The sequence below is a fragment of the Elephantulus edwardii genome, unplaced genomic scaffold, assembly GCF_000299155.1.
Source record: "Elephantulus edwardii isolate Elephantulus edwardi_28Jun2011 unplaced genomic scaffold, EleEdw1.0 scaffold00424, whole genome shotgun sequence".
Lineage (NCBI taxonomy): Eukaryota > Metazoa > Chordata > Mammalia > Macroscelidea > Macroscelididae > Elephantulus > Elephantulus edwardii.
The window spans coordinates 1,173,743-1,184,117 of record NW_006400174.1 but is presented as its reverse complement, the minus strand read 5'-3'; the positions used below and the strand labels follow the sequence as shown (position 1 = coordinate 1,184,117).

Below are 10,375 nucleotides of genomic sequence, written 5' to 3'. Positions count from 1 at the left end.
CACCGCCGCCCGGCCTCCGAGGGCCGGTGGGGCTACCTCCTTCATCCTCCTGCATCCAAGCATCTTTTATGTGCTGGGTGGTGTTTTCTTCAAAAAGGTCAAAAGATGGACTTCCCTGACCCGTCCATGGGCAAATGTAGGGTTTCCTGTTGACTGCATTAATTGTGCGCGATGAAGTAATCAGCACTCAATGCCTGGTATGTTGTTGTGTGCTGTAGAGTCGTCTGCAACTGATAGCCACCCTATGTACAACAGACCTAAACCGTGCTCTATCCCTTTCTAATCCTACTGTCTCCAACACACCAACCTATTCCCATTATCCCAGTGACTGAATCAGTTCATCTCATGCGCTGTCCCTCCACCCTCCCAAGCATGACGTCCCACTCTTTGCAACATGTCCAAAGCATGTCAGACGAAGCTACGGAACCTTTGCCTCCAGGAAGCAGCCTGGCTTCACCCTCTCCAGGACAAACTTGTTTGTTCTCCTAGCAGTCCATGGTATAGTCAACACTCTTCTCCAGCACCACAGCTCATAGGCATCAACTCTCCACCATCCCTAGTCGTTGTCCAGCTGATGCATAGCAAGTATATGTCTTTAAAAAACTCAGTATACGTCGCTATTGTTAGGTGCCGTCCAGTCGAGTCCGACTCATAACGACTTTACGAATAGCAGATCTTAACCCTGTCCTATCCTGTGAAGATATGCTCACATACTTCAGTTCGTTGCTACAGTCATCAGGTCAATCCACCTGGCTGAGGGTCTTCCTCTCTTTTCCTGACCCTCCAGCTTCCCAAGCATGATGTCCCCTTCCAAGAAATTGCTTCTCCTAAGCAACAAGCCCAAAGTGCGAGAGAAGAAACTTTGGTATATGCGTAACATTCATAAATTCTAACTGGATCTTCTGCACCGACTGTGGGTATAGTGCACCACATAAGTGGCGTGCTTCCCGGGTCCTAACAAGCGGCCTCTTTGTGCGCACGCGCAATCGTGGGTGAAAAGGTTGTTAGGCGCCATGCCGTGATGTCATGAACAGCTGACCTGAACTCAGTTCTACCCTGCGCCATCCTCACCATCCCTGATACTGTGGAGCCCATTGCTTCAGTTACTATGGCAATTCATGTTGTTAAAGGCTTTCCTCTCTTTCTCTGAGCCTCCACCTTTTCGAGCATGATATCCTTAGCCTAATCTAGAAAAAAAGCCCAAAATAGACGGCAATCAAGCGTAAATAGCGCCAATTCCCCAACTTCGCGTGCTCCCGCGCTTTTCTCCTCCCCGCCCCCAGCCCCTCACTCCCGAGGCTTTAGTTCTGCGCATGTGAATTTTCAGTCGGGAGCCGGAAGCTGTAACGGCGCGTTTCCCGCCAGCTAAGGTCCTGACTTTGAGCGCAATTTGATGACGACACTTGGGCGCTGGATTTCGGAATGGTCACTCCCGACCTGGCAGCGAGTGGCTCAGTGGGCACTACAGGTGAGTGCTGAGAGCCGGCCGCGAGCCACGCCGCGGCGGCTTCCTGGTGTCTCCGAGTTCTCCGGGCGCGTCTGCCCCTTCAGGAGCCGTGGGGCTCGGGCTGGGCCCCGGTGTCCCCGCGCGGATCAGGGCTGGCCCTCGAGGGCGCCGGCGTCACCTCCTAGCGCAGCTCGCCCTCCGGGCCTGGTAGGTACTTGGTTAGCGTCCGTTGAACGAGTTGGAGGCAGGAGAGCTTCAAACTAAAGTTACGCCTTGTAGTTCCACGAATAGCGGGGGCGGAAGGGCAGCTGCCCATTTTGGCCTACCTCTGGTGTCACTTGTCCAGCAAAGAGGAGGATGCCGGTGCTTTGACTAAGGGCAAGAGGCGGGCGCTCGCGTGGCTTGTCGTTGAGTACGGTGGAGTCGGAGCTGACCCATCGCGATCCCTCTGGCGGGCTTCAGGGGCAGTAAATCGCACTTGCGGGGAGCTGGTGGATTTGAATCTCGCGCCTTTGGGATGTCAGTGCCACTTCTTACTAGTGGAGGAACTTCCTTATCTCTAAGCCTGAGGCCTTAATCCCTTTATTGTTGCTGTTGTGATGTGCCCTCAAGTCGCCTGTGACCCTATGTACTCTGAAGCCTGCCTTGTCCTGAGCCAGTCTCACTGATTCCTACACCATCCTCTATTACCCTAGTTACTGTGGCAGTCCATCTCTTCTGGGGTCTGTCTTTCCTGCACTGACCCTCCGCGCTTCCGAGCGTGATGTCCTCCTCCAAGGACTGGTTTCTCCTGGCATGTGCCCAAAGTATGTGAGATGGAGCTTCAATATTCTAACCTTCGAGGAGAAATTTGGTTTCACCCTCTTCAAAACAGGACTTTTTCTTGGCGGTCCCATGGTATGGTCAAGATTGTCCTCCACAAAAATTCAAAGGCACCAATTCTTCTGTCATCCTTAGTCCGCTCTATGATGCATAACAAGTAATTGTGAAAACGATGGCCTAAGTCAGACGCACCTTAGTCTCTAGACTGACATGGTTGCTTTTCAGTACTCTGGAGAAGTCCCTGACAGCAGATTTTCCCAGTGCATTTATTTTGCCTTTTGATTCCCTGATTTCTGGTACTAAGTTTGTAAGCTGTAATTAACAACAACTTCAATTTCATCTCCATCATGGTAAGGAATTACATACCCAATGCAAAGAGAACTTGGATGCTTGGTACACACCTGTGGACTGGGGCTTGTGGGGGGTATGCATGCTCTTGGAAGGAGCAGTGTTTGAGCAAGGAAGTGTTTTCACAGCATCTCAAAAGGTCCAGCTTTTTGCAGCAGTCTAAGATTTTGTTCAGGTTTAAACAGTGATAAACTTTTCTTCATTTGGTGCATTAGAAGGCTTGAGGAGTTTAAATTCTTTATGAAGAGTGGAATTGGGGAAAAAATAAATAATTTTAAAAATAAAAAAAGTAGAATGAGGAGGGGAGGAAGAGTAGAATCAGTAGCCAGCTTAGGAAACTGGGAAATATTCCTGTTGCCAACACAGCGGTGCACCCCGCCACCTTGCACCCAACCCTGCTGCCCCCACCAGTGCTGCCACTTGAGTGTCATTCCTCATTCATCCGGGGCAGCCCTATGCCAGGACAGCCATTGCTAGCCCATTCAGCGTACTTGGGCAGGCTTCCCCTCTTGTTGTGTGCTGTAGAGTCAGAAGCGACCCATAACTGACTATCCAGCAGGTTTTCAGAAGTGGTGACTCACATGGGAGGATAGTGCCCATCTTTCTCTAGTAGAGCAGCTGGTGGACTCAAACTGTGCCTTTAGGTCGGCAGCACAACTCCTTACTACTAAGCGAACAAAACTGGTCAAGCCGAGTCTTAAGTGGTTTTAGTTTTTGTCCTAGATGTATGAGGTTTTCTGTCAAGGCCTTGTTGATAGAGCCTGTCCTTTACTCTTGATGATACTTTTGGAAAGTATTCTTGTTGTTAGGTGTTGTCAAATTGTCTGCCACCCATAGCAACCCTATGTACAGTAGCTCTGAACCCTGCTGTCTTCTGAGCCAGTATTCCAACACACCATCCCCCATTGCCCTGGTTACTGTATCAGTCCATCTGATCCAGGCTCTTCCTCTCCTATGCTGTCCATTCATCCTTCTGAGCATGATGTCCCTCTTCAAGGACCAGTTTCTCCTGGCCATGCGTCCAAAGTATGTGAGAGAGAGCTTCAAAATCTAGCCTTCAAGGAGAAACTTGTTTCACCTTCTCCAAGACAGACTTAATTTGTTTTCTTGGTGGTCCATGGTATATTTAAGACACTTCTCCAGCACAACTCAAAGGCATCAATTCTTCTGTCATCCTTAGTCATTGTCCAACTCAGTGATACATAACAAGTAAATATGAAGACCATGGCCTAGATCAGATGCACCTTAGTCTCTAGACTGACATTGTTGCTTTTCAGCACTCTGGAGAACTCCCTGACAGCAGATTTCCCCCATTGCAATTTGTCTTTTGACTGCTGGTGCTTAGAGTATTGATTGTGGAGCTGAGCAAGCTATAATTGTCAACAGCCTTAATCTCCTCTCCATCTATCATGGTGCTGCCAATTGGCCCAGTGGTGAGAATCTGTCTTCTTGATGTTGAGTTTCAATCCATATTGAAGTCTACTGTCTTTGACCTTCTGCTGCAAGCATCAGTTTTTGGGTTTTTTTTTTTATTATTTTGTGTGCGTGTACCGTCAAATCGGATCTGACTGGTATAGGAGGAGATTGTCCCTCCTTTTCCAGCAGAGCATCTGGTGGATTTGAGCTGTGTGCCTCTGGGATTGCAGTGCAGCTTCTTGCCACTAGGCCACCAGAGCTCCCCTCAAGCATCAGTTTTAAGCAAGCAAGGTTGTGTCATCTGCGTAACATAGGTTGTTGATGAGTCTTCCTCCAATCTTGATGCCACATTTCTCCTCATAAAAGCTCTGCTTCCTGAATGAAGGATAGATTCTATATATGGATTGAAAAGGTGGGGAGACAGGATGCATCCCCGACTCACTAACGAAGTATGTATTCCCTACTCAGTGAGATTTTTTGGGGGGGAGGTCTGTGTATTAGAATCTTGATTGAGCTATTTATATAATTTTAAAGGACTTAAGCCTAGGCTTTTTTTCTTTTAAACGTTATTTAATTAGGTCTTTTGCAAGAAATCTAGAACACCAAGAACACCAATTTGTAAAGATAAACTCCATTGGTGAAGGAAACTTTTTATCCATCTTTACTAATATGATAGGGTGGTTGGTTGTTGCTAGGGGCCGTCTACAACTTGGTCTCATGCCAAGCTAATGAACGGCAGAGGTTGTATTTTCTAGTGCTACCTATTAGATCCCCAGTGAGATAAATTGACACAGTGACTGCTGCAGTGGGCTCAAGTGTATCAGAGATGATGAGGACGGCACAGGGTATGATAGGATTCAAGTCTGTTCATATGAGTTGTGCTCTGCTTGAGGGCACCTAACAACTTCTACAAGTTGGAATTGACCCATTGTGATCCTCCATTAGGTTTATGAGGCTTTAAATCACAAGGGAAGAAATTGCCCATCTTTTCCTGGGGAGCTGCTGGTAGATTTGAACTTCTAGAGGGGCGTAAGCTCTGGGTTATCAGTGTAACTGCCTATGCACTATACCAACAGAGCTTAAGGATTTAGCAACTAAAAGTATAAGCCATTTATTGTCTCACAGTTATATGCTAAGTTCACATGTGCTTACTGGGTTTTCTGCTTAGGAGCTTTCAAGGCCCTGGGGAGGAATCTACTCTCAGAGTTACTCAGATTGCTGAGAAATTTGTGGTTACAGAGCATCAGTTGCCATTTTCTTGTTTACTCTCAGGAGGGGAGGTTATGCTCTTTTCCCAAATCACCTGCTTTCCTGCTTATAGGGCCTTCTTCATCCTTCTAGTAGCTATAGTGCATTAAGTTCCTTCTTATGCTTTGAAATATCTGGCTTTCACTTTTTTACTAGCAAAGAAAAAAGTGCTTCTGGGTTGACTCAGACCCACCTGGGTAATTAATCCATGTGTTCTATCTGCAAATTCCCTTCACAGCAGTACCAGGTTAGTGCTTAGACAGGAATCCTTGGGGGTGATCTTTGGAGCAGTGAATATAACACAGTAATAAACAGCACTAAGCAAACATGGTCCAAAACTGGTCACTCTGGACTATGTAAGAACAGCATTTCTACAGAACATGAGTTGTGTTGATTTACATAAATTCTCTCCTAGCTCTTCTTCTTCAAAGAAGAAACTGGTTTCCCTGAGTTGGAACTAACCCATAGCTAATCCTGCAGTTCTGAGAGTAATTTGTTGGTAGATTCAGATAGCCAGAGATGTATCACCTTGGGTTTAGCAATGTCAATCTCTATGTACTCCAATAGAGCTACAGTGTAAGAGATTTTAAGGTCTCATATTTGTCTCCCCACAGTGGTTTCCTAGGACGACCACCTTAAACTCTTCACCCAAGACTGTCATGGCGTTCCCTTACTTGCAGCAGCCCAGTTTCCTTCTGGTAAGTATCAGCACCAGTGTTTGTCAGTTTGATGGCATTTCTCTATTGTAAAGGAATGTGGTGGTTTTAAGGGCTTGTGATGGAAGTAATAATGGACTCAGTGAGAATCTTTAAGCTTGACGTTGTCTTTTGTTTTTGTGAGACCTTGGGTTTCCTCGACCCCTGATTAGTAGATGAGTTTCTTTTGCTTTTCTTTGAGTGTGGAGAAAATTGAATGAAAAGGGTGAACATCAGCACGTTCATACTTTTAAATAAGTACACAAATTAGACCTCATTTGAGCATACTGATTGTCAAAAGTGAAAGTCTCCAGGTTTGCAAACAGATGTGCCTTGTAATCCTCTTGAAAAACCAGTTATTGAAAACCCTGTGGAACACAGTCCTGTTTAAATCACATGGGTGAGTTGGAATCAAATCTGTGAAAACTGGTTGATTGGTTGTCAGTGGAAAATGAACCTTGCTGTGTTGAGGGAAATGGGACTTCATTTTGAGTATTTAACGGTCTGAGAAGTTGGTGTGAGACAATTTTAGTGACACATGATCAACCCTAATTTTTATTTTTTTTATTATTAATTTCGATGAAAATTTACAGACTTTGGATTTCCATTCATTCATTGTTGCACTTTTCTCCCCTCCCAACCCTCCCACCCAGTACACTATGTTCTTGGAAAAGTAAAAGAAAAATTCTTTCATTATTTTACAATCCCTCCCCTCAGGTCCACTTCACCATGCAGCCTTCATTCTGGACTCCTGTCATGAGAAAAATGCCTAATCACATATCCCTTTTAAACAGTTTTCTGCCTCCACTGTTTCAATGCCGTATACATTATTTATCCCATCTTTCTCAGTCTCCTCCCAACTCCGATGTCAATCCTGTTTTACAACAGTGGCACCATGCAGTATTTGTCCTTTTGTGACTGAGATATTTCACTCAGCATAATGTCCTCCAGGGTCACCCATTTTTAATAATATTACATGAGTTCCTTGTTTTTCAGTGCAGCGTAGTATTCCATTGTGTGAATATACCACAACTTCTCTATCCATTTGTTGATGGGCACTTGGGTTGTTTCTAGCTCCTTGCTATTGTGAACAAAGCTGCAATAAACATGGGTGTGCATATATCTGCTTGGATGTCAGCTATGGTCTCTTCAGGGTATATTCCCAGTAGTGGAATTGCTGGGTCAAATGGTATTTCTGTTTGCAACTTTTCGAGAAAGCGCCATACCGCCTTCCACAGTGGTTGCACCATTTTACACTTCCACCAACACTGAATAAGGGTTCCAGTTTCTCCACAACCTCGCCAGCATTTGTTGCTTGCTGTTCTGTTAAATTTTGCTGTTTCTTACTGGGGTGAGATGATATCTCATAGTTATTTTGATTTGCATCTCTCTTAGAGCTAGGGATTTTGAACATTTCTTCATGTGCTTGTTAGCCATCTGAATGTCTTCTTTGGTGAAGTGTCTGTTCATATCCTATGCCCATTTTTCAATTGGATGATTTACCTTTATCTTGTTGTGGTGCAACCCTAATTTTTAATCCCAATTTAGATTGTATCTAAACATCAAGAAAACAAAAATTCTTACCAGTGGACCGATGGGCAACATCATGATAGATGGTGAAAAGTTTGAAGTTGTCAGTGATTTGATTTTACTTGGATTCACAATCAGTATTCTTGATACCAGCAGTCAGGAAAGCAAGAGATGTATTGCCCTGGAAAAGTCTAAAGTCAGGGATCTCTCCAAATTATTGAGCAGTGCTATCATTTTTAAGGACTAAAGTGCACCTCATTCAGACAGTGATCTTTTCAGTCATTTGCTATGCATCTGAAAGCTGGACAGTGAATAATGATGACAGAAGAAGAATTCATACCTTTGAACTGTGGTGTTAAAAGAAGAAAACGGAATATCTTGTGGGCTGCCAAAAGAATAAAGATACCTTGGAGAAAATGCAGCCAGAATGCTTCTTGGACACAAAGATGATAATGCTTCTTCAGCTTACCTACTTTGAGGATGTTGTTAGGACTTCATACTTGGAAAAATGGAAGGTCAGCAAAAGAGAGAAAGACTCTCAACCAAATGGATTGACACAGTGACAGCTGCAGTGAGCTTGAGTGTGTCAGAAAGTGGGAAGGTATCCCAGAGGTGCACAGTTCAAATCCACCAGGTGCTCTGCTGGAGAAGGAGGAACAATCTCCTCCTGTACCAGTCAGATCTGATTTGATGGTACACACACTCACACACAAAATAATAAAATTTAAAAAAAATTAAAAAAAAAGAAAGTGGGAAGGTGGCACAGGATAGGACAGAGTTCATATCTGTTGTTTATAATGTAGCTGTGGGTCATACTCAACAGCACCTAACAACAACAACAACTAATTTTCAGTTCCCAGAAAATGATCTCTATAAACACTACTTCTTTTTTAAAAAAAAAAATTTATTTTATTTCATTATTTTTTGTGTGTGCCATCAAATCAGATCTGACTGGTACAGGAGGAGATTGTTCCTCCTTCTCCAGCAGAGCATTTGGTGGATTTGAACCGTGCACCTCTGAGACTGTAGTTGCAGCTTCTTGCCACTAGGCCACCAGAGCTCGCCTAAACACTACTTCTTTAGAAGAACATTTTTTCTTGGTTCCTATGGTCTAAACAGCCCAGGTGTCTGTCTCTGATCAAAACCTGTGGGCTGTCCTTGTTTGAAAGTAGGCAAGACCTTAGCTATCCTCACTCAAAAGCTTTGTGGTTACATTCTTGCTATTTTCTTCTGCTTCTAGTCTGTAAAAAAGTTGTGAGGGGAGAAGGGTGCAACAATGAATGAATGGAATCCCAAAATTTCTGTAGATGTTCATTGAAATGAAAAATAAACAACCTAAATTAAAAAAAAAAAAAGCTATAAGGCTTTAAGTTTAATTTCTTTGTGCTTGTGCCTTGATATTGTCTGACCATTACGTTGCTGTTGTGTTGGTGTTATGTGCAGCTGAGTTGACTACAATTCATAGTGACCCTGAACAGATTGAGCCCTGCCCTTTCTTGCACCTTCCTCACCATTTCTGATTTACTTGAGCCCATTGTTCAAGTCACCATGTCAGTTCATCTTGTTGAGAATCTTTCTCTCTTTTGCTGATCCTCCACCTTTCCAAATGTGCTGTCCTTTGCCAAGGACTGACCCCTCCTAGTAACACAGCCAAAGTACATGAGACAGAGTTTTGCTATTCCTGCCTCTAAGGAGCACCCTGGTTGCACTTTTTCCAAGCTCTTCCTGATTGTTCTTTTCACAGTCCATAGTATATTCAGTATTCTTCTCCAGAACCACAACTCAAATACATTGATTCTGTCATCTCTATTCCTCGTCCAATTTTCAGTTGCATAGCAAGTCATTGAAAAGACTGTGGCTTGGTTCAGGTGCACCTTGGACTTTAAGTCCTTGTACTTTGGCACTTTGGTGAGGTCCTTGACAGTAGATAGACCTTGGTAGACAGTGTTAGTCCTTGGCTGGAGGTGTCTAGCCCTCCTGAGCTCTTCTTTAAAAAATCCTGAACTTCATCGATTTTTTTTATCTGCTGCACAAAGTATACAGCTTAGTTAGGAGATGTCTGTTGATGCCTTTTTTTTTCATTCCTACTATTTTAACAGTTATGTGAATTCATAAGCAGTCAGCCATGTTGGATATTTCTGATTCATACTCTGGGTCTTTGGGGGCTCCCTGCACCCTTGGAGCTGACACTGTGTGCAGGAGGCAGGTTTGCATTGATTGTGTATATGCTCTGAGGTCACTACAGTGCTTCCAGAAGGTCCTTGAGGGCAAGGCTGAGAGCTACTGGGCAGGAGCCATGCTTCTGGGACCCACTTATACCAGTCAGACAATCTGACTTAATGTATGGAGGTGTGTGTCTGATCTCATCTCTTGATTGGATTTCTATTTAGACTCAAGGCAGAATATCTGCAAAAACTGCTAAATGAACATACTCATGATTTTTTTTTTCTACTTGTTTTGTCTTCTAGGCTAGTCTGAAAGCTGACTCTGTGAATAAGCCTTTTGCACAGCGGTGCCAAGACTTGGTTAAAGTCATTGAGGATTTCCCAGCAAAGGTACAGGCTCAGGACACTGAAAAAACAGTGTATGCAGTAGGAGAATGGCTGAGTCTGTTCTCCAATAATTCCACAAAGGGAAACTGTAACTATCAATGACATCCACGGCACAAAACCAATTCCTATAAGGTTTTTCATCTGATAGCTAAAATGCTTGTCTGTCAGATACTTTTTCTTAAACTAAACATCCGTATAGACAGACTAGGAAGAAGGATTGGCTATCCACTTCCGAAATATAACAGGCCTTCAAAACCCTATGTATAGCAGAGCACACTTAGAGTAGATTAACAGATATGGCAACTGAGGCTGAGCAC

General features: G+C 44.1%; 1 protein-coding gene across 1 annotated transcript in view; it reads left to right on the top strand.

Annotated features, from left to right (window-relative positions):
• The first annotated feature begins 1,390 nt into the window (after positions 1-1,390).
• Positions 1,391-10,375, top strand: part of LOC102858073 (sphingomyelin phosphodiesterase 4-like) — a 31,788-nt gene continuing 22,803 nt past the window's right edge. The window contains exons 1-3 of the mRNA XM_006902535.1: positions 1,391-1,654; positions 5,896-5,979; positions 9,975-10,061. Of these exons, the coding sequence (XP_006902597.1) occupies positions 1,394-1,654; positions 5,896-5,979; positions 9,975-10,061 (432 nt within the window). The 5' untranslated portion in view covers positions 1,391-1,393. The remainder of the gene's footprint in view (positions 1,655-5,895; positions 5,980-9,974; positions 10,062-10,375) is intronic.